At 38.5% G+C, this 24,407-nt stretch overlaps 2 protein-coding genes and 1 non-coding gene across 3 annotated transcripts; 2 read left to right on the top strand and 1 right to left on the bottom strand.

The window, feature by feature from the left end:
* Nucleotides 1–1,686: 1,686 nt before the first annotated feature.
* On the top strand, nucleotides 1,687–5,770 carry LOC104117506 (leucine-rich repeat receptor-like serine/threonine-protein kinase At1g17230). The gene is made up of 3 exons (XM_009628566.4): nucleotides 1,687–4,758; nucleotides 4,847–5,230; nucleotides 5,489–5,770. The coding sequence occupies exons 1-3, from the start codon at nucleotides 1,824–1,826 to the stop codon at nucleotides 5,503–5,505; spliced, it is 3,336 nt and encodes a 1,111-aa protein (XP_009626861.1). The 5' UTR covers nucleotides 1,687–1,823; the 3' UTR covers nucleotides 5,506–5,770.
* Nucleotides 5,771–18,976: 13,206 nt separating this feature from the next.
* Nucleotides 18,977–20,247, bottom strand: LOC104117514 (uncharacterized). The gene is made up of 3 exons (XM_070180154.1): nucleotides 19,757–20,247; nucleotides 19,264–19,641; nucleotides 18,977–19,031 (listed from the first exon to the last, which is right to left on the bottom strand). Exons 1-3 carry the CDS (start codon nucleotides 20,245–20,247, stop codon nucleotides 18,977–18,979), a joined length of 924 nt encoding a protein of 307 aa, XP_070036255.1.
* Nucleotides 20,248–22,416: 2,169 nt separating this feature from the next.
* LOC117281780 (small nucleolar RNA R71) lies at nucleotides 22,417–22,523 on the top strand. Its single transcript, XR_004512408.1, has one exon. It is a non-coding gene; the product is annotated as a small nucleolar RNA R71 (small nucleolar RNA).
* Nucleotides 22,524–24,407: the final 1,884 nt, after the last annotated feature.

Genomic DNA, 24,407 nt, shown 5'->3' with positions numbered 1-24,407 from the left:
AAAAAATTAATCCGAGTCATCAATCACGAGTGATGTTAACTGAAATTGTTTTTGGCGTCATGAGATAAGACGAGATTGTTAGAACTTTTGATGTGTGCCTACCACGAGAATACCTATTCTTTGCTGATTAATTGAAAAAAATATTTGAGATGAGACAAGATCGTTTGAACTTTTAAATTTTAATTAATGTGAACCAATTCTTGTTCTGCCAAACCCATTACTGAAAGTTTGGCTTGTGGTGGTAGGATACAATGTAACAACACATTGCATTTTCCAATTCATCCACCCACTACTAATGGGGTATATCCCTTACCTGACTATAGTCTTTAAAGATATCATGACGTTTGTAGACTACTTCCAAGTTTCCAACAGTAAAAAGATAAACGACAACCAAAAAGTTAGTCAGAAAATTGAGCGAAAATGACACTGTGTAGTCGCTCTCAAAATAGTAATCGAATATATATATTATATACTTTTTTGGCTACAAAATGTAAATAGTTTCTGACAAGAATTAAAAGTGATAATACCCCGAAAAATTCGTCTAGGTTGTGATCAATTGGTCAATGAAGTAGTTGAGAACCGTAATGTTTCATATTCAAATTCTAGCTGAGACAAAAATACTACAATAGATAATTGTTTCCATCTGTTTGAGCCTTGGTAGATAGAGTTGCTCATACTGGTAAATAGGGGCGAAGCCACCTTTTGCTAAGAGTGATCAATTCATCAAAATATTACAAAAATTTCACTTTACTGTATATAAGTAAAATATTGATTTTAAATGTATATAACATATATTGAACACCTTTTGTATGAAATTTTTTTTATTTCTTTTGAGTGTGAATACCTTTGGGAAAATTTCTTGTTTCACCACTGAGTGGTGAAAAGTAACAACCTCGTGCATTAGTCGAGGTGTTAGCAAGTTGATTGGAAAATCAAGATTATAAATTTTTTTTAAAAAAAGTCAAAAATATAAAGGAAGGAACAAAGAGAAGTTGAATTCCAGGAATCCTAGTGGGCAAGAATTTTCATTTCATTTGATATAATTCCATATTGTTAGGCTTAGAATAGTTGGGTAAAAGATATATCCAAGAAATTTGCATGACCAATCTCTATCTCTCTTTATCACAACAACACTTACATTGTATAAAGCAACATACTATTTGGGACCAACTAGAATAAGAAATCATGATATTTAGAATTACAAGAAGAATAAGGTGGAGAAGAGGAGGAGCTGGAATAAGCAAAAAGAAGATGAAACAAGTGGTTAAGGAGTTATTACAGAGTACATTTAGTAGTTGCATTCATTCACATATCACACTCACATGTACTACTACTACTACTTCCATTCTGCAACTACTGTAAAGTTCTTGCTAGTTGACTCTCCTTTCAATTGTGACCTTTGGCTGTCCATCTCTTCCTTCTTTCCTTATCAATCAATCAACTTTTTTTTTTCCTCTGTCAATTTTCTTTCTCTGTTTCACATCCCTTTTTTATCCACTTATTTAATTTTCTCACTTTGCTCAAGTATTATAGCTAAACCCCATTTTTGCATGTCTTGACTAGCACTATTTCTTGTGACCTGCAATCTCAAGGATTTCATGTTTTCTTTTTTGTTCTTGAGTTTGGGGCTCTAATATAATTTCCTTATAATGGGGCCTGCAATCTCAAACTTATTTAATAGTATCTGTTTCTTGGTCTGCCATTAGCTCTGCTACAACTTTTTTGAGCATTGCCATGCTAAGAAGTTCCATAATTTAATCCATAAAAATGACATGACTTCAGCAAACTAAAAAGCATGTCATTTATGCCTTTTATTCTTGGAAATGGCAAACCATAGGAATTCTGCTATTCAACAGCATTTGTTTTTGGTGTTGTTGATTCATTTCATTGCTACCCTTGGTCAATCTTTAAATGAAGAGGGGTTTATTCTTTTGGAGTTCAGAAAATCCCTAAATGACCCTTATAACAATCTTGAGAGTTGGAATTCTTCAGACTTGAGTCCTTGCAATTGGAATGGTGTTGAGTGTAGCAAAAATGGTCAGGTGATTTCTCTCAGTATCGATCGCCTCAACTTAACTGGTAGTTTATCTTCTAGCATTTGTAGGCTTCCTTACTTGACTAAATTGAATGTGTCAACAAATTTCATTTCTGGCCACATTCCTGATGATTTTGCACTGTGTCAAAGTTTGGAGAAATTGAACCTTTGCACCAATAGGTTCAATGTGGAGTTTCCTGTCCAATTATGCAATATTACCTCCCTAACACAACTTTATTTATGTGAGAATTACATTTATGGTGAAATACCTCAGGACATTGGAAACTTGTCACAACTTGAGGAGCTTGTTATTTACAGTAACAATCTCACTGGAAAAATCCCTGCTTCTATAGGTAAATTGAAAAGGCTTAGAATTATCAGAGCCGGTCGAAATTATTTATCTGGTCCTATTCCTGCAGAAATTAGTGAATGTGAAAGTTTACAAATTCTTGGAGTAGCAGAGAATAGGCTAGAAGGGTCTTTCCCAATAGAGCTTCAAAAGTTAGAGAGTCTCGCCAACTTAATTCTTTGGGCTAACTTTTTCTCTGGTGCAATTCCTCCTGAGATTGGAAACTTCAGTAATTTAGAATTGCTTGCTTTGCATGAGAATTCCTTCACTGGACCTCTTCCTAAAGAGATTGGAAAGTTAACTAATCTGAGAAGGCTGTACATTTACACCAATCAGTTAAATGGAACAATTCCATGGGAATTGGGACATTGTTGGAGTGCAGCTGAGATTGATTTATCTGAAAATCAATTGAGTGGATACATTCCTAAAAGCTTGGGCTTACTTTCTAACCTGAGGTTGCTTCACCTTTTCGAAAACAGACTACATGGGAAGATTCCAAAGGAGCTTGAAAAGTTGAAGTTGCTGAAGAATTTGGACTTGTCTATAAACAATTTGACAGGTAGAATTCCATCAGAGTTTCAGTATCTTGAATTCTTGGAAAATCTACAACTTTTTGACAATCAACTCGACGGTCATATTCCTCGATTTATTGGCCTCAAAAGCAACCTCTCTGTAGTGGACTTGTCCAAGAATAATCTTGAAGGAAGCATACCTTCAAATCTTTGTCAGTTTCAGAAACTAACGTTTCTGAGCCTCGGGTCTAACAGGTTGTCGGGCAATATACCTTATGGCCTAAAAACATGCAACTCTTTAGAACAGCTGATGCTAGGAGATAACCTGCTCACTGGTAGCTTCTCTGTTAATATTTGCAAGCTTCAGAACCTTTCTGCTCTTGAGCTTTTTCACAACAGATTTTCTGGTATGCTACCACCCGAGGTAGGCAACCTCAGAAAGTTAGAGAGGTTGCTCTTGTCACGTAATTACTTTTTCGGGATAATTCCTCCTGATATTGGAAAACTTGTGAAGCTTGTTGCTTTTAATATCTCCTCCAATCAGTTCTCTGGTGAGATTCCACATGAGCTAGGGAGTTGTATAAGGCTCCAGCGGCTTGATCTTAGCAAGAACTTGTTTGCTGGAATTCTCCCAGGTGAACTTGGCAATCTAGTGAACCTGGAACTGCTTAAGCTATCTGATAATGAGTTTAGTGGACAGATACCAAGTGGCTTAGGTGGACTCGTTCGACTTACTGAATTGGAGATGGGAGGGAACTTATTCTCTGGTAGCATTCCGGTTGAACTTGGCCAACTTGGGACTCTGCAGATTTCTCTCAATCTCAGCCACAATGCTCTCAATGGATCAATTCCTAGCAACCTTGTGAACTTGCAAATGCTTGAAACATTGTACTTAAATGATAACCAGCTTATTGGTGAGATTCCAACTTCAATAGGGCAGTTGATGAGCCTGATAGTATGCAATCTTTCTAACAATAACCTTGTGGGATCAGTACCAAATACACCTGCCTTTCGAAGGATGGACTCCAGCAACTTTGCTGGAAATGTTGGGTTGTGCACATTGGATTCTAGCCATTGTGATCCTTCTCCAGCCCCTTTGATTGCACCGAATACAAGCTGGTTGAATCATCGTTCTTCTAGAGAAAAAATAGTTACTGTTGTTTGTGCAACTGTTGGGATGATCTCTTTGATATTCATTGCACTTATATGTAGGGTCATTAGAGGCCGCCACAAGACAGCTTTTGTTTCACTGGACAATCAAGTAAAGCCTGATGTCTTGAATGATCATTACTTTCCACGAAAAGGGTTCACGTACCAGGACCTTGTCGAAGCGACTGGGAATTTCTCAGACAGTGCAATCATAGGAAAGGGAGCTTGTGGCACTGTCTACAAAGCTACTATGGCTGATGGTGAATTTGTTGCAGTTAAAAAACTGAAGTCCCGAGGAGAAGGGGAGAGCGTTGATAGCAGCTTCCACGCTGAATTATCTACTCTCGGAAAAATAAATCACAGAAATATTGTAAAGCTATTTGGTTTCTGCTACCACCAAGACTGCAATCTTCTCTTATATGAGTACATGGTAAACGGAAGCCTTGGCGAAGTACTTCACGGGAATAAGACGACTAGCTTGCTAAATTGGAATACCAGGTACAAAATTGCACTAGGAGCTGCTGAGGGTTTAAGCTATCTGCACCATGACTGTAAGCCACATATCATTCACAGGGATATAAAGTCGAACAATATTTTGTTGGATGAACTGCTGGAGGCACATGTTGGAGACTTTGGCTTGGCAAAGCTAATTGACTTCCCATACTCAAAATCCATGTCTGCAGTTGCTGGTTCGTACGGCTATATTGCCCCTGGTAAGACTGATTTTTAGTCACTTAATGATACTCTTTATTCAGCAGTTCATAGGTAGAGAAGTTGACTAGTTTCTTGATTTTTTTTCAGAATATGCATACACAATGAAAGTGACAGAGAAATGTGACATCTATAGTTTTGGGGTTGTTTTGCTGGAACTGGTTACTGGTAGGTCTCCAGTTCAACCCCTTGATCAAGGAGGTGATTTGGTGACTTGGGTGAGAAGATCACTTCAAGGAGGAGTGGCAATATCTGAAATTTATGACAAAAGGCTGGATCTTACTGTGGAAAGAACAAGTGAGGAGATGTCTTTAGTTCTCAAGATTGCTCTTTTCTGTACCAATACATCCCCTGTAAATAGGCCTACAATGCGAGAAGTGATCTCGATGTTGATTGAAGCCAGGGAATCTGTAAGCACTTCACCATCATCTCCAACATCAGAAACTCCTCTGAGTGAGACTGATGCAAAAAAAGGTGCATAAATACAATTTCCTCTATCTCCTTTCCATGTTCATAATTCTAAATTTAGTTAACCATCAAAAGGAATTATTCAATATTGAGTGGATGTTAACAAAGGAAAATCAGCCATATCACATACATGTATACTTACTAACAGGGACCAGTTTGCATATTTAGTGGCATTTGTGTATTCATGTTTTTCATGTCTGATATTTTAGATTCAAATAGTCATCCTCAGAGAACTAAAATGCAAACACATTGTCTTATTTGCAGGTTCTGCGGAATCATAGACCAAACAAGAAAATGAGCTAGCAGAAGTTGTGCCTGTCTCATGCTGCCAAATTCTCCCTCATTGATTTTAAGCACAATAGAATAATAGAGTAGAAGCATCTAATTATTCATGTACACAGCTACACTGGTACCATACTTACCCTCCTAATAATTCTTGAAATTTCTTATCTATTTCTCTGCTGTCCACATCTGTTATCTGTCTGCACATTAACTGCCTAATTGTATTCAGTTCTTAAGTTACTAATCAGTTGGTTACTTCTGAAAGCTCCTATTGCCAGATTCGGCGTTCTTGGTTACGTATTTTCTGCTTGAATTAATACATTAGTATGAATTCAAGCCTCAGTATAATTTTGACCATATCTTACGTAACATTTATGACAAAAGTTCCTTTCAAGTAAAGTATCATTGAGACTAGTCTTGCAACTTGTAACTGGAAGAGAGATCCGCCCAGGAAAAAAGTACAGTTTGACCTATGCTACCTTACCTTCATTGGTACTTTTCTTTTCTAGTCTCACTTTGCATTGATGTGAATGTTATGTTACTAAGTTAAGTTAATAATCATCCAATGTTTGAAGGTTTGAGGTAGACTAAGCATATGAAATAACCTTGACTGCTATTTATACAGTTACTAAATTGGTGTCTCTAGTCTGCATCATGTTCATCTACATGCTAATTAACAACGCATCCCCAGTCATCTGAACATCTTACCTGAGCTATTAGTTCCATAGGGAGGCAATATATAAAAAAAAATGAACGACACTTCTCCCTACAGTTCACTATGCAGTCAATTCTAACACTCACCAGTAGTCCTTACATGAGCAATTCCCCTCTTTAAAATGATGGAATCGATAGCGATCCCTCAATAGTATTTCTCGATCATAAAGCTTGGAGAGAATCTTGGCAACAGTGTGGCAGTCCCCTTGACGTGCGCAAAACATAAAACAAAATTATTGTTCGCTAGTCAAAGATAGTATAGATTACTTATCGTCTCCACAGGGATTGGATTTAAACATTGTTCGAATAATCTCTAGTTGATTACCATCCAGGAAAATTAACACTTGATTTGATGATTGTTACTACGGTTAACTACTAAAATTAAGCAAATAACAATTGATCACAAAAGACTGCAGATGAGCTGCAAAGAAATATCAATGAGAGGAATAAGGGTATTTGACTAGATACGTGAAAGATAACTGACTCGGGATCCAATTCTTGAGTTAATTCACTCTATAATACGGTTGATCCTCACGAATTCAACCGATAATCAAATTGCACTTGAAGTTATTGTTCCTCTTTTGACTAAACGTTAATTCAGTAATTAATCCAATTGAAGCACGGTAAACAATTGCAACAATCAAATGATGGTTATGATCTAAAGGGTAACTTCTCACGAATATTTTTCTATTTTCTAGTCCGATTAACAATTCAAGAGGCTCTTTCGATTACCCATTTGAATCACGAATTTAAACTAGAGCATAAGATATGAAGAAATTCAATATCAAACTCCTCTTTCGATTAAGCAAAACAATAAATAACTTACAATACAAATTAAAGCTCCATCAATTAATTCTAACAACTATTAAGAATCGAATCCCTAATCAAGTTATCGAAACACCGTATCTGTCAACACCCTAATGGAAATTACTTCATAACAATGGAGTAATACATCTCAAATAAGTTTAAGAACAAAAAAAATATCAATTCTAATGATTCGATACAAACTCTCGTATTGCACCGATTGCAAGTTGTAATATTGATGAATTCTTGAGTCTTGGTTGGTTCTCCAATCTCCCTTAGGTCAAAAGTCCCTTCAAATACGTGTTTTTGGTATATTTATACTGTGTAGAAACAAGCCCGGACAAAACTACCCTTTCCTAGCCGAACTTGGAATTCACTCTGATGATTTTGCAGAGCTGCGCCGCACGTCGCGCCGCCCCATGCGTCGCGCTAGTGAGAAAATCTAGAGAGCTTGCACTTTGCTTGTCAAACCACTTTTGCACTGCCGCGCCGCGCCTCGCGGTGCCCCGTGCGGTGCGGTAGTGGATTTTTCTTAGAGTTAATTCGTTTGTTCACTTTTTGATATCCGAACTTAGTCCTCTACTCCCGAACGTGATCCCAACTTAATTTCTTGGGCTTCTACTCAGACTTCAAAGCTCCAACTTGTTCGATTTCTCTCCAAATTACCTAAATAGCTCAGAATCATTTCCTACAAGGTATAAAACACTTAATACGTATAATTCACTATCATTTAAGCTCAAACACAAGTAAAATGCAGTAATTAGAGTGTAATACTTATGGCTAAAACACAGGTTTCTAACCTACCATCAACACCCCACACTTAGACCATTGCTCGTCCTCGAGCAATCAAATTGCACTTCACCTAGGGACAGCCTTTTCATTAAACAACATCCCTAACACATCATGCCAAGAATATTTAAAATCGACTAAGCACCCTATCATAACATCCTAACCTCAAGACTCGACTCAAAAGCACCACACATTTTTCACAACCTGTTCACTTACTCTAACACAGAGGTCAAAGACTTTACCTTACCTTCACAAGTCATGTGCCTTCATACAAACAACAGAGAGTAGTTCCACACACAATAAAATTCAACAACAAATAGGAACTCAAGATAGATAGAATTCACTCACTCTCAGAAATATGTACCATAAGCTTGCTCGTGGTGTAATACTCTACTAATTGAGCTCATTCAGTCAAGGATCACGTAAGACTTTATTTGGTTGTAATGTAGGCTGCGGGGCGGGTATGATACATATGGATATAGTGGCTACACCTCCCTGAGCACTTTAATACTTACAATTTCACAAATTAAACCCTACAGTTATGTTGAACCAAACCCCAACCTTCACATCATATTAACATCAAGCTCCCAATTTCTTTAAGCACATACAAAGCAAGATTTACCACTAGCAAAGAATAATTTTCTTTATAATATATACAAACACCAACAATTTTTTTTCTTTTTCTAGATTCTGATTTTCTCTTCTTCTTTTTTTCTCAATTTCCTACAAGTGGCTCTCACAACAATTCATCTTTCTCCTTTTCTATTGTTTCACTCAAAACCCAACCATACCTCCTTGTAGATTTTAACAAACTCATACCAAATTCAAGTGCTCAAGAGAGGTCAACGGTTCAAACAGGTAGTCAATTCAAACAAAGAGGTCAGGCTTGTAGTGTGGTTGCAAAAAAATAAAATAGGATTACAGGCTCAAAGGGGTTAACTAAGATGCACAATAATTAGGCAGGTCACAGACATATAATTGGCTCAACAAAGAAATGCCTATATCACTTTCTAGACTGAACAAGACTACTATTTCACTTTGCAAATACACGGGGCAAGTTCTAGATATCACTGAAATGCACAGAATATCACAAAAACCTCACTCACACATTAGCACATAACTCACTTAGGATCAGATCTTTCCCGACTCTCTAGTCAAAGCAGCTAAGCAAAGTTACGATCAAGCAATTTAAGGCACTTATCTAAGAGTCAAGAATTGAGCCTAGGCGTCATGACTAAGGCACTCACCACTCTTAAGGCATATGCAGTCAAGGGAAATTGCTTCAAATTAGCACTATTACTCAAGATTCTTTATTTCTATAAAATAAAAAAATAACTACACCTGGTTCAAGTAAAACTCTTGAAAAAGAACCGCGACACAAAGAAAAACCAATGAAGAATTACTACACTACCTAAGAAAGTAAAATAAAATAGAATAAAATAAAACAAAAGACATTTTTTATTTTCAAATTTTTTTATTTGTATTTTTCTCGTTCGACTTCAAATCCCTCAAGAAGCCAGTCGACGAAATCCATCGTCGGGAAGAGTCGAAACTAAACAATTAATTACTAACTATTACAGGCCGATAGAAATCAGAGTTATGATTACAGACCATATTGTCTAAGAAAGCAAGAAACAAATCAAACAAAACCAACTGGCAAATAGAAAACAAGTACAAATACAATCAAATAGAAGCACCCCCACACTTAAGAAATTGCATTGTCCCCAATGCAAAACAGTAAAATAAGAGTGAAAAGGTAACTCCCTGAGGCTTGTGGCCTACTCCTCATCAGCACCCTCAAAGGTGCGCAGGTACTATTCATCATCAGAGGGAACAGAGTTTGCGTCCTCATCTGGTGGAATCTGTACTCCAGCGGCTAAGCCCAATCACTGTTGTGTGACCGCGGAGAGGGGATGGTCCTCCTGCAGCTCTGCCAAGTCAACCTCCCCCGAGTAGCGCGAATGTGCATATCAGCAAATAGCAACTGCAGTGTCTCCTCAACACAAACAAATCTATGATCTACAGGAACAACAAACATCCGGAGGGGGGGGGTCTGTCACAGCTATGACATCAAAAGGCTTAAGAGGCCGCAAAACCGGAATCTCCCGATCATAATGGAACTCCTCCTCCACATGGTGAGTCCTCAGAAGCCGAGTGATCATACTCAGGAAATATAGGTGGCGGGCCCCAAGCGGTCGTACTCGAGACATGTGCTCAAGCATAATCTTACCCAGATCAAATTTCATCTGAGTCAAAATAGCATAAATGAGACATACCTTCAACCGAGAGACATCAGTGCCATTCTAGATAGGCATGATTTTTTTATTAATCAAACGGAGAACGACTCTGGGGGGGGGGGGGGGGAGGGGGGGACGCTGGAAATGGCACTTCTTCATGTCGTTGTGGAACTCATTAGCATCTCGCGTCCATGTGGCAAGAGACCCCGCGCCACACAGTTGGTGTCTAATATCAGGATAGGGGGCCGACGCAGCAACCTCAAGAACAACTTATGTGAATGCTCTGTGAATCCCATGATCTGATTTATTACCCGGGAAGAAGATGAAATCATCTTGCCTTGCACCCCTACTTCATACACTGCATCTAAATTGGCCTCAGGTTGCCAGTTAGCATAAAATTCCTTGACCATGTTCGCATTCACCGACTCACCAGGACGGTACAAGCTTTCAAAACCCATGTGTCTGATGTTGTTGTAAATTCTCGAGTATTTGCTGGCTTGCTTACCATCATCAATGCCAACTTCCGGGTCGGGACTCACCGATGGAATAAAGGTCCGGTACCATATCCTAGCATGAGTTGGCACAGCCTGAATGCCATACTTGCAGCCTGGTCTTACATCCACATCATCAATGCGCTTCTCTTTCTCCTCCGCTGGGGCGGGGGAGATGCCCGCCTACCTCCTCGACGGCTACTAAAGGCAACCTCTGAGGTACCTGTGTTAGAACGTTTGCTAGGACAGCGAGACATTGTACCTGCACAAGACGAACAACATTAGCCACAACACTTAAAACAAAAAATAAGACCAAACGGGGTAACCACCCCATATTTATGTTATTGGCATGTTCACAAGTACAATGTATATCAGGGACTCAAACTACCCCATTGAAAGCACACCACGAGTAATCAACAATCTACCCGACCACCAACATAACATTACAATAACATAACCACGGACTACACTAGTGTAAAAGACAAAATTAAGAAGCTAAACTAGTAATTAATAAAATAAGCATAATAAGTTAGTCTAACCCACTACTAACAAAATTAAGATACAATACAATACTACACAAGTACTTAGCATGAATCGGGCACCCTATTTAGCACCTAGCAAAATATTAGTTTGGGGTGGTCAATAAATTAGCACTCAGGGCTAACAAACTAAAGTTTCACAACATACGAACATGACCTCCTACCCCACACTTATCATCTAGCATCACATCCCACAAAACACTTTCCTTCAAAATTAGCAACACTACATAATTTTATGTCACTAAGGCATTTCAATACACATTGTGGGCATACTTTTCACCTTTTTATTTTAATTCAAAGTGGGTTAGAATCATCATACAACCATAGCAAAAACACCACTCACGACAACCACAACATCACCATATCTTCACAATAGCACCAAGCGTACAAATTTTATACAAACTTCACTAATTTCGGCCACTTGGGCACCCCCACCAAACTTCAACACAAATTAATTCCAACACCATCAAAGCACACCAAAAATCACCCATAATCATAAGAACAATGAAAACCCCACAAGTTTATGCAAGAATTTATGCCAAAATAGAACAAAAATAGCTAAAAGATTAGCAAAATAAAATACCTAGGGTTAGAAAACTTAAACTAAAGTTAACTAAAATCTACAATTAAATACTAAAAGAAGGACAAGAAGAACTTACCTTGATGAGGGGTGAAGCCAAAGAGTTGGAGTGGAAGAAATTTGAAGAAAGAAGAAAAATGGGGGATTTGGGGGTGAGTTAGAGAGGAAAGACTTGAGAGAGAGAGTGAGAATGAGAGATATGGGAGAAGGGGAAGGGAAAACGGGTCTTTTATATATATATATATATATATATATATATATATATATATATATATATATATATATATATATATATATATATATATATATTTTATTTTTTTTAAAATCAACCGCGAATTTTGCACTATCGCGTCGCTAGACGCGACACCCCCATTGTAACGACCCGACTTGTCATTTTAAAAACAAATTAACATCATGTTTAGTGACTTAAGGTCTCGATCAACTTCGTAATATGTATTATGAACCGCATGTGTGGTCGAGTTTGATTTTCGGAAGATTCAGAATTTAATTAAAAGAACAATTCTTATTTAGAAGCTTAAATGGAAAGAGTTGACCGGAGAATTGACGTTTGAGCAAACGACCCCGGAATGGAATTTCGATGATGGCAATAGCTTCGTATGATAATTTCGTACTTAGGCGTATGTTCGAATTTGGATTTGGAAGTCCGTAGGACAATTCGACGCATTTTGGCGAAAGTTGGAAAATAGAAGATTTTTTGAAAGTCCGACTGAAGGTTGAATTTTTGATAACGAGGTCAAATTTTGATTTCGGAAATTGAAATAGCTCCATTACTTCATTTATGACTTGTGTGCAAAATTTGAAGTCATTCCGGATTGATTTGATACATTTCGGCGTAAAATATAGAAGTTGGAAGATTTGAAAACTCATAATTCGATTCGATGCGCAATTCGTAATTCTGACGTTGTTTGACGTGGTTTGAAGCCTCGACTAAATTCGTATTGTATTTTGGGACATGTTGGTATATTTGGTTAAGGTCCCGAGGGCCTCGAGTGGATTTCGGATGGTTAACGGATCGATTTTTGGACAATTGGAACTGATGGAATTTTGATTACTGGTATTCTCGCTTCTGCGGATGCTTCATTGCAGAAGCGACCTCGCAGAAGCGACCTTGAAAAAGCGAGTGAAGGGGAGCTGGGCAAGGCTGATGGAGAAGGTCGTAGATGCGGCAACAATTGCACAGAAGCATAGGTGCGGCCACTGTGCTCGCAGAAGTGGAGGCAGCATAGGTGCGCATCTTGGCTCGCAGAAGCGGCTCCGCAGATGCGGCGACTCGTCTGCAGGTGCAAAATTGGGCAGAAACATTTAAGGACCAAAAATGATCATTTCGCCATTTTCGTTTTGGACTTTTGGAGCTCGGATTTGGGCGATTCTGGAGAGATTTTTCACAATCTTGATTGGGGTAAGTATTCTATATCCGAAAGTGATTATATTCATGAATCTATGGTTATACTCATCGTTTAATTCGAGTTTAATGGAGGAAATGGGAATTTTTGTAAAAACTTTTCAAAAATGAAAATTCAAGATATTGAGGACGATTTGTTATTGGAATTCGATAAAATTGGTATGGTTGAACTCGTATCGGAATGGGTGTTCGGATTTCATAAAAATTATGTCGGGTTCCGAGAGGCGGGCCCCGCATTGACTTTTGTTGACATTTCGGAATAAATTTTTAAGTCGACGTATTATTATCCGGAATTATTTCCGATAAATTTTAATGAAGTTGTACAATTAATTTGGATAGATTTGAGATGTTCGGAGGTCAATTCAAGCAAGAAAGCGATTTTGGAATATCGACATAACTTCAGAAAGGTAAGTATCTTGCCTAACCTTGAGTGGGAAAAATTTCCCTTAGGCATTGAGTCTTATGTGCAATTTGTGTAATTGAAAACCATGTACGCGAGGTCATGAGTACGTACTTGGTTTATATGTACAAATTACATTGGTTAAGATCCTTAGACGCCCTTATGTATTAAATTAGAAATTATTGGCACTTATTATATCCTTTAATTGTCTTGCCTAAATTCTTGTTTTGTTGGATTTATTTTTATATGATAATTTGGTGTGATTGCCACCTTGATTTTTATGTGAAATATTATTTTGTTGAGTTGTTCACTCCCGGATATATTTGTTAAGATTTTGTGCACATTATGGTCGAGCCATGGGCTCCTTATTGTGAAAAATAATGTATTGTTGAATTTGGTGGCGAGTTATAATATTTGAGCACTTAATGTGCAATTCGTGATAAATTATAATATTTGAGCACTTGATGTGCAAATCTGTGATATGTTGTAATATTTGAGCACTTGAGGTACAATTTATGAGATGTGATATTGGCACGTTATATTGTTGGGAAGTTTTGTTCGGGTGTTTGCACGAGGTTTCTGCCGTGCTATTATTACTATTGATTTATGCACATGCAGCGTGACAAGGCGGACTATATATATATATATATATATATATATATATATATATATGGTGGGGGGGTTGCGCATGTGGTGAGACAAGGTGTGAATATTATTATGCGCGTGTGACGAGACAAGGCGGGCATTTACTTTATTATTGCGCATGTGGCGAGACAAGGTGGGTTGTGTCGGGAATTGAATTGTGATGATTTGTGATAGCCTGTGGGCATTGTTATTTGTTGCATATTTACTTTGGGACTACGAGGCGGTACCTAGGGAGATCCCCCATGTCTTGCATATTTACTTTTGTGACTACGAGGCGGTACCTCGGGAGATCCCCCTATCTTGCATGTTTACTTTTGGGACTACGAGACGGTATCTCGGGAGATCCCCTGTTGAGCATTTACTTTTGGGACTACGAGACAGTACCTAGGGAGATCCCCCATATCTTGCATATTTACTTTTGGGACTACGAGGTGGTACCTCGGGAGATCCCCCTGTCTTGCATGTTTACTTTTGGGACTACGAGACGGTATCTCGGGAGATCCCCTGTTGAGCATTTACTTTTGGGACTACGAGACGGTATCTCGGGAGTGCCTTTTGTTGACATCTCTCTATGGTTGTACTTGTCTTTGATTATTTTGTATTTGCGTGATAGGTCAATCCTTGTGATCTACCGTGATGTATTATTTGATTTTACTATGTGTTTGTATTCTTTGTTGTATTGTATTAGCTTGGGCTTTTAGTGCGAGACTCTGAAGATTTATATTCCTGATTTTTTTTACCGATTTTTGATGACTGAGTTATTTGAAATAAAAGAAGTTACTATTATATTTTAAATTAATAAGTTTTACATCCGAAGCAATAGATTATATGATATTTTATTTAAATTGAAATGTCATTTTTCTTTACTCAAACTATTTCTAAAATAAGCTCACTTCTTTTTTGAATTCTTACTTGGTTTAAAAAAATTATAACCTTACTTTATTAAAAATAAATTAATCGTGCGGATTTTATGTATTGAAATATTTGGCACGAGAGTTGTTCGTGCGGTTGTGATTAGAAATGCGGGCACGAGGAGCCATGAGAATATGAAAGAGGGTCGAGAACCAATGATATGAGATATTTATTTGGAAGAGTTTTATATTCGAAGGATACTTATTTGAAGAAATATATTTGGAGGGTATTTATTTGAAGAGATTATATGTGAAAGACTTGTTCTTGTATTTCTTATTCGTCTGAGTAATAATTATGGTGTTCTTGCTGCCTTGTTGTTTATAGCACTAGTGGATTATTGTTGCTATCACTGCTATTTATTTTCGATTATTTTAGTATGGCACAAGTTATTTGACTAGTGAGTGTCTTGACTGTACCTCGTCATTACTCCACTGAGGTTAGTCTTGATACTTACTGGGTACCGATTGTGGTATACTCATACTACACTTTTGCATATTTTTGTGCAGAGCCAGGTAATGTGGAGTCGGTTGACCGATCGCTAGCAGTACGGATCTTGCTGTGGAGACTCAAGGTAAATCTGTTGCTGTGTTCGCAGGCTTCGGAGTCAGCTTCTGATATTGTATTTGCACTGTTTTATCTCTATTTCAAAATAATTGCATTTATAGGCTTTCTAATAACTCAGTACAGCTTATGACTTGTACTACCGGTTTTGGGAATTGTAAATTTTATAGAGATTTTTATTTCAAAAATTGTTAGATGTTATTTAATTATTGTTGTTATTCAGTAAATGTTAGGCTTACCTAGTCCCTAAGACTAGGTGCCATCACGATACCCAACGGAGGGAAAAATTGGGTCGTGACACCCATGCGACGCGGTAGTGGGGTTTTCCAGAGAGTCGTTTTCTGACAGATTTTGCCTCTTTGGCCTAGCGCGGCGCCTCATGCGGTGCGAGAGGCCAATTTTCTCAGATTCCCGATTATTTTTCACTTTTTAGCCTACGGGTCGCACCCCGACTCTATTTTGTAGTTATTTTGTGTTCGATTCATGCTCATACATGTTCAAACAATTATCAAAACTCTTAAACTCTAATAATCCTAAACTACCATTATCTAACTAGTCTACAAAAGCAATAAAGAGGGTTAGAAGTAGTTATGAGTTATAGTCGTCAGCTTGACTCCGTCACTTAGACTCATTTGATCACGATGTTGGAGGATTGCTTGTCAAATACTCCAACAAGGTACTGTTTCAACCTGTGCACATTCACCTTAAAACTTTCATTCCCTTCTTCATTATGTATTTCAATGACGCCATACGGTGAGACGTGTTTAACCACATACGGACCTGTCCATCTTGAATTGAATTTTTCGGGGAACAACCTAAGTCTACTATTGTATAGTAAGACTATGTCCCCTTCATGAAACTCCTTTGGCTTAATCAGATAATCATGCCACCTCTTTGTCTTTTCCTTAAAGATTCACGCATTTTCATACGCGTCCAGTCTAAATTCCTCCAATTCGTTCATCTGCGCCAACTTGTGTTTACCTGCAAGACTAAGGTCAAGATTAAGCATCTTAATTGCCCAATAAGCTTTATGTTCTATCTCAATAGGTAGATGACATGATTTTTCATACACTAGTTTGAATGGGGAAGTTCCTATGGTTGTTTTGAACGCAGTTTTGTACGCCCATAGACCTTCATCAGACTTTACATACCAATCCTTATGGGAAGCACTAACCGTCTTTTCAAGAATTCATTTAAGTTCACGGTTAGACACTTCAACTTGCTCACTAGTTTGGGCATGATACGAGGTTCATGTTTTATGTGTGACCCCATACTTGGACAGCAGTGCAGCAAACTGCTTGTTCACAAAGTGCGACCCATTGTCACTGATAATCAATCGAGGTGTCCAAAGCGGGTAAAGATGTTCTTCCATAGGAACTCACACACCACCCGAGCATCATTGGTCCTAGTAGGGATTTCTTCGACCCATTTAGAGACATAGTCAACGGCTACTATGATGTACTCATATTAATAAGATGATGGGAACAGACTCATGAAGTCAATGCCTCAAACGTCAAAAATTTCACATATTATAATGGAGTTTGGTGGCATCTCATCCCTCTTGCTAATGTTACCTGCCCTTTGACACTTGTCACATGCAGCTACATACGCCTGTGCGTCTTTGTACTAAGTAGGCCAATAATAATCGACTTTCATGACCTTTGCTGCAGTGCGATTTCCACCATAGTGTCCTCCGGCTGCTCCATCATGGCAATGAGAAAGAATGCTTGCCATATCTCCTTCAGGCACACACCTTCGAATCACACCATCGGCACACAGTTTAAATAAGAAATGGTCATTCCAAAAATAACTTTTTACCTCACCTTGAAGCTTCTTTTTTTTATCACGAGAGAGGTCACTAGACCACCATCCACTAGCCAAAATATTGGCTACATCAGCATACTAAGGCGGTCTTTCAAAGACCGTAACAATGGAGAAAATATGCTCATCAAGGAACTCTTCTCTTACGTCAACTGTTTCAACCGGAGGTCTCTCAAGTCGAGACAGATGATCGACGACTTGATTTTATGTACCCTTCCTATCTTTGATCTCTAAGTCAAACTCTTGGAGCAACAACACGCACTGCATCAGATGCAGCTTGGACTCCTTCTTACTCAACAGATATTTTAAGACTGAGTGATCCGTGTGTACAATCACTTTGTTCCCCGCCAGGTATGATCTAAACTTGTCAAAAGCAAAGACCACATCAAAGAACTCTTTCTCAGTAGTGACATAGTTGACTTGAGCATCATTCAACGTCCTATTGGCATACTAAATGGGCCTAAACTTTTTATCTTTTCTTTGCCCCAGAACTGCCCCCCACAACTACATCACTGGCATCACACATTATCTCAAATGGCTGGCTCCAATAAGGTGTCACCATAATAGTAGAACTTACAAGCTTTTCCTTTATCAATTCGAATACTCTTAAGAACTCCATATTAAAAACAAACTTGGCATCTTTCGCTAGCAATGCAGTCAACAGTTTGGTAATGCTGGAAAAGTTTTTGATGAACCTCCTATAAAACCCAACATGTCCCAAAAAACTCCTTATGCTCTTCACAGAAGTTGGTGGAGGGAGCCTAGCAATTACATCCACCTTGGCTCTGTCAACTTCAATTCCATGTGCAGTTACTTTGTGGCCCAAGACAATTCCCTCTTTCACAATAAAGTGACACTTCTCCCAGTTAAGAACCAAGTGTGTGGCTTCACAACATTCAAGAACGAGCTCCAAATTCTTCAAGCAGTCCTCAAAGTCATCACAAAGAGGGTGAAATCATCCATGAATACTTCTAGACACTTCCCATTTAAATTAGAGAATATAGACATCATGCACCTCTGAAAAGTGGCAGGTGTATTATACAACCCAAACAACATCCTCATGTAAGCAAAAATACCTGATGGGCAAGTGAATGTGGTCTTCTCAATATTTTCTAGGGCAATAGGTATCTGTTTGTAGCCTGAGTACCCATCCAAGAAGCAGTAGCATCCATGTCCATCCACTTTCTCGAGCATTTGATCAATAAAGGGGAGTGGTAAGTGGTCCTTCCTTGTTGCATCATTCAGCCTTCTATAATCAATGCACATTCTCCACCCAATGACTAGTCTTGTGGGGATCAATTCATTATCTTCATTTTTCACCACTGTCATGCCCCCTTCTTAGGTACAACTTGTACTGGACTAATCCACTGGCTATCCGAGATGGAAAAAATCACTACTGCATCTAGCAATTTGATGATCTCCTTGTGCACTACCTCCTCCAAATTTTTGTTCAGCCTGCGCTGGGGATGCACCACTGGTTTGCTATTTTCTTCCAACAGAATTTTGTGCATGCAAATGGGTGGACTGATTCCTTGAATATCAACTATACTCCAACTAATAGCCTTCTTGTGTTTTTTCATCACCTCCACCAGCTTTCGCTCTTGTGTACCTGTCAAGTCAGCAGAAATAATCACAGAAAAATTGTTAGTTTCAAGAAAAGTATATTGAGTGGGGAGGACTTTCAGTTCCACAGTAGGCTTAGAAGCTTTCTCTTATAGTTCCTTCTCATCAACCACTTGATCCTCAGTTTCAAGAGCTTCATCCTCTTTCTTTATTTCAGGATCTTTATCCTCCACTGTGCTAGAGTGGGTAATACTCCTCTCTAGAGTATCCCCACAAACTTGTCAAACTTGTGTTTTTCAGCCAATTCTCCAACAACATCCAGCTTGAAACACGAGTAGGCGGACGCCTCATCACTGGGGTATTTCATCATCCTCTTCATCTGAAACACCACTTTTTCGTTGCCCACTCTGAGCATAAGCTGCCCTTCATAGATATCAAAGATAGCTCTGCCTGCACATAAGAATGGCCTCCCTAGAATTAGAGGCACCTCCTTTTTCACCTTCATATCCACCACAATAAAGTCTACGGGGAACACAAACTTGTCCACCCGCACTAGAATATCCTCAATGATTCCCTCAGGTAGAATGGTGGTTTGGCCAGCCAGTTGTAGGGACACTGGTATTGATTTGATCTCTCTAAGCTCACCTTCCAGTTTCCTGAATACAGACAGATGCATTAGATTTATAGACGCACCATAATCACAGAGGGCCTTGTCTAATGTTTTCACTCCCCAACGAGCATGGTATGGTGAAGCTTCCTGGGTTCCCACACTTTTGGGAAATTTTATTTTGCAATATGGCATTGCAGTGGGCATTTAGCTTGACCACTGTTGTTTTCTCTAATTTTCTCTTGCTAGACAGTATTTCCTTTAAGAACTTTACATAAGCAAGTATCTGAGTGAGTACCTCTATGAAGGGAATGTTCACATAAAGTTTCTTGAGCATCTCCAAGAATCGCCCAAAACATTTCTCAAGTTTCTCCCGCTTCATCTTTTGAGGGAATGGTAGAGCTGGCATATGTCTACTTTCTTCAATATCCTTTTGTACCCCACTACTCTGGCCTTTTTTCTCTTTATTCTTTTTCTTTACTGGTGTCTCAGTCTGCTTTTTCACCACCTCTGGTCTAGCTTTCACCACTAGGTCAACCAATGTTTTGCCACTTCTCAAAGATATAACTTTGATTATTTCCTTTGGGTTCTTTTCAATGTTAGAGGGAAGAGTCCTAGGAGCCCTCTCAGATAACAAATTTGCAATTTGTCCCATTTGTCTTTCTAAATTCCGGATAGTCGTGCCCTAAGTCTCGAATTTTTCATTTTTTTAATTGATGAATGCCTTCATGAGATCTTCCATACTAGACTGATTTGGATGTTATGATTGGTATTGCTGCCTCTGCTGATTCTGAAAACCTGGTGGTCTTTGACCCTAGGGTCTAGGACTATTTTACTGCCATGAGTTCAGACTCCCACTAGGTGAACTCCACGAAAAATATGGATGTCTTTGACCCATAGTATTATAGTTGTTCACGCCTTGGTAGTTTCCTCTATTAAAGTTCCCCACTGCATTGACTTCCTTAGCCTATGCTTGACACTCATGTGTAGGGTGTTCCAATACACAAAAGTCACATGCTGCTTGCGGCTCACTCTGTACCTTAGCCAATGTCAATTTTCTTATCTCCTTGGCCATGTTGTCTAGCTGGGCTTGCATGGATGTGTTAGAGTCTACTTGATGAACCCCAACTGATTTTCTCCTGTCATTACTTTCAGCCGGCCACTGATTAGCATCCTCAGATAATTCATCAAGGATTAAGACAATCTCCTCTGGAGTTTTCTTCATTAGTGGTCCTCCACATGCAGTATTCAGAGTTCGTCACGAAGACAGTGTTAGCTGATGGTAGTCTATAATCTCATATTTTTGTCTCTTATTGCACTTCAATTTACTGCACTTTAATTGAGTTTGAGCTTTAATCGCTAGTGTTTTACACTAATTATGTATTTTATATCTTGTATGAGTGATTCCGATCTATGTAGATGTTATAGAATGAATTCAAGCTATTCTGGAGCTTTGAAGTCTGAGTAAAAACCCAAGAATTAAGTTGGGATCATGTTCGGGGATCAACGGATGATAGTGCACTTTAAGAACGAAACGAAGAATCGAGCAGGCATACTGCGCATTGTCCAGTGAAATGCACATAACCTTTCACTCAGAAATCCGTTTGGGATCCACAATATATCGTTGGAAAGATATTTAAAAGGGATACAACTCTCTTGTTTTACATTTTTCCAAATACCCAACTACCGCGTCGCATGGTGTGGCGCGGCATGCGCCGCTGCTGTGCAAAATATGCCCAGAATCCATTTTGTAAATTGTTCTGGAAATTGCCACTACGTGTCGCATGGTGCGGCGCGACATGCGGCGCAGTAGTGAACAATTCTTAGAGTATGTTCCCAATTTCAGTAAAAAGGGGTATTTTCACCCGGGGTTCATTTGGGGAATAATTAAATACACGGGAAAAACACCATTTCTGCACTTTTGGACATACCTTAGACCTAGGGTAGCTAAGGAGAAGAGGGAGAAGCAAGAGCACAAGGATTTCATCCTTCCTTCCTCACTCAAGATCCGGGTTTGGATTGTATTTATGTTTTCCTATATTTTTGTTTCATTTGTGAAGAACTTCTCCATGTCTATGGAGTAGAACCTTTTGGGTTTTGATGGATTTGGTGTATTGATGGTTGTTTGTGGATTATAACTCTATTTTTATGTATTTGAATCATTTTTGAAAGATTTAATTGTTGCATCTATGTCCACTTGTTCTTGTAATCGAGAAAGGCATAACTTGTGATATATTTGCACTATATTATTGGTTGCGTTCATAGATTCTTCTAAGTAATCGAAAGAGGCTAGTTGAATCCTTGATTAAACCTAGTTAGGAGGATAATCGAAAGAGGTTCTCCTAAAGACCAACCCATTACGAATTCTTGCATATCTTCACTGAGCTTAAATTGGTTCATATTGTGAGGTTGAGACTTAATCGAGAGAGGGGTTTCTACTAACCAATTGTACTGATAATTAAGTGAATTCGAGAGACTCACTTGAACATTAGAAGTGAATTATCTAGAGTTAGATCCCGAAGAATTATCTTGCACCTATCCTATCAACCCATATTTTTTTCCATTGATAACTTCCTTGCTTACCTTTGTTGTGATTGTCATTAGTCAATAGCTATAGATTTTAGATTATTAATTATATAAATCTCAACTGTTGATCCTCCTGGATAGCAATATAGTTACAAACTACGAGAATATTGTTTAAATCCAATCCATGTGGAGACGCTATTATACTATACTATCTTTGACTAGCGAGCACAATTTAAGAGTGTGTTTTGCGCTCGTCATCAGCCCATCCCAGAAATCCTGGAGTTACATCCACAAATTAATTCCATTGTGCTGACACTTTCTGATTATCTCCTTGAATCTCTCCCAAGCTTCAAAAACCGTTTCTGTCTCCTTCTCGCAGAAATTGTGGATTTCCCATCTGAACTTCCCTATTTTTGCAGCTGAAAAGTATTTGTCAAGAAATTTCTTGGTCATATCTTCCCATGTCCTGATCGAACCTGTGGGTAAGCTACGAAGCCATTGCTTCGCATCATATTTCAATTAAAAGGGGAATGCCCTTAAATAGACTGCATCCTTTGATATTCCGTTGTATTGGAAGGTGTTCATGGTTTCTTCAAAATCCATCAAGTGAGTATTAGGATCTTCGTTCACCCTCCCTCTGAAAATGCAGTTGTTTTGGATAGTTTGAAGCAAGCCTTGCTTCAATTCGAAGTTGTTTACTGCTATGGGTGGAGGTCTGACACTTGACAGTCCTTAATTATAGACTGGCCTAGCATAGTCGCCCAATGATCTTCCAGGCCTGGGTGTTGCATTCTCGAACTGGTCTTCAACCAAGGGTCGACTTAGATTGAATCTTTGATCCCCATCATCGTTGATGGTCTCATCAGCAATTCTCCGTGCAGCTTCTTGTTGTGCTGCCTCTCTTGCAGCTAAGTCTACTCCATCATTCTCTTCGTTGCCATGGTATCATGAGTCGAAGTTTGACCCAAGAATTTTTCTGTTAAGTCTCTTTCTTTTCTCAGTTGTCACAGGTGTTTCTCCAACTCTGGTTCGTAGGGTATCACTTCCTTTGAAAAGGATCGAGTCATACACTAGAGAAATCAAACTTGTATCCTGCACACAAGTGAGAAACGTTAATACACTAAAGTAAATATATGGTTCCTGAATTAGTGCTAAAAACTATTTGAAACACTATTGATTGCCAATCCCCAGCAACGGCGCCAAAATTTGACAAGCGCAAAACACAACACAAAATTATTGCTCGCTAGTCAAAGATAATATAGATTACTTATTGTCTCTACAGGGATTGAATTCAAATAGTGTTCGAATAATCTCTAGTTGATTACTATCCAGAAAAATTAATACTTGATTTGATGACTGCTACTACGGTTAACTACTAAAAATCAAGCAAATAACAATTGATCACAAAATACAGCAGATGAGCTACAAAGAAATATCAATGAGAGGGTTAAGGATATTTAACTAGATAGGTGAAAGATAACTGACTCAGGATCCAATTCTTGAGTTAATTAACTCTATAATACAGTTGATTCTCACGAATTCAACCGATAATCATATTGCACTTGAAGTTAATGTTCCTCTTTCGATTAAACGTTAATTCAGTCATTAATCTAATTGAAGCACGGTAAACTATTGCAACAATCAAATGGTGGTTATGATCTAAAGGGTAACTTCTCGCGAATATTTCCCTATTTTCTAGTCCGATTAACAATTCAAGAGGCTCTTTCGATTACTTATTTGAATCACGAATTTAAACTAGAGCATAAGATGTGAAAAAATTCAATATCAAACTCCTCTTTTGATTAAGCAAAACAATAAATAACTCACCATATAAATTAAAGCTCCATCAATTAATTCTAACAATTATTAAGAATCGAATCCCTAATCAAGTTATCGAAACATCATATCTGTCAACACCCTAATGGAAATTACTCCATAACAACGGAGTAATACATCTCAAATAAGTTTAAGAACAAAGAAAACACCAATTCTAATGATTCGATACAAACTCTCGTATTACACCGATTGCAGGTTGTAATATTGATGAATTCTTAAGTCCTCTTGCCTTGATTGGTTCTCCAATCTCCCGTAGGTCAAAAGTCCCTTCAAAACCGTATTTTTGGTGTATTTATACCGTGTAGAAACAAGCCCGGACGAAATTACTCTTTCCTAGCCGAACTTGGAAATCACTCTGACGATTTTGCACAGTTGCGCCGCCCCATGCGGCGCGCTAGTGTGGAAATCCATAGAGCTTGCACTTTGCTTGTCAGACCACTTTTGCACTGCGGC

This window comes from Nicotiana tomentosiformis, chromosome 7, assembly GCF_000390325.3.
Source record: "Nicotiana tomentosiformis chromosome 7, ASM39032v3, whole genome shotgun sequence".
Taxonomy (NCBI): domain Eukaryota; kingdom Viridiplantae; phylum Streptophyta; class Magnoliopsida; order Solanales; family Solanaceae; genus Nicotiana; species Nicotiana tomentosiformis.
The sequence above is the reverse complement of the archived record's forward strand: the minus strand, read 5'-3'. Positions and strand labels throughout refer to the sequence as shown.

What these genes read in the sequence shown, in the direction of transcription:
- LOC104117506 (XM_009628566.4), top strand. Translation starts at nt 1,824, where the DNA reads ATGGCAAACCATAGGAATTCTGCTATTCAACAGCATTTGTTTTTGGTG. An exon ending in GTACGGCTATATTGCCCCTG is followed by an intron (nt 4,759 to 4,846) that starts GTAAGACTGATT and finishes ATTTTTTTTCAG; the next exon opens with AATATGCATACACAATGAAA.
- LOC104117514 (XM_070180154.1), bottom strand. Translation starts at nt 20,247, where the DNA reads ATGGGACAAATTGCAAATTTGTTATCTGAGAGGGCTCCTAGGACTCTT. An exon ending in CAAAATAAAATTTCCCAAAA is followed by an intron (nt 19,642 to 19,756) that starts GTGTGGGAACCC and finishes GTCTGTATTCAG; the next exon opens with GAAACTGGAAGGTGAGCTTA. An exon ending in GAAAAACACAAGTTTGACAA is followed by an intron (nt 19,032 to 19,263) that starts GTTTGTGGGGAT and finishes CTGACTTGACAG; the next exon opens with GTACACAAGAGCGAAAGCTG.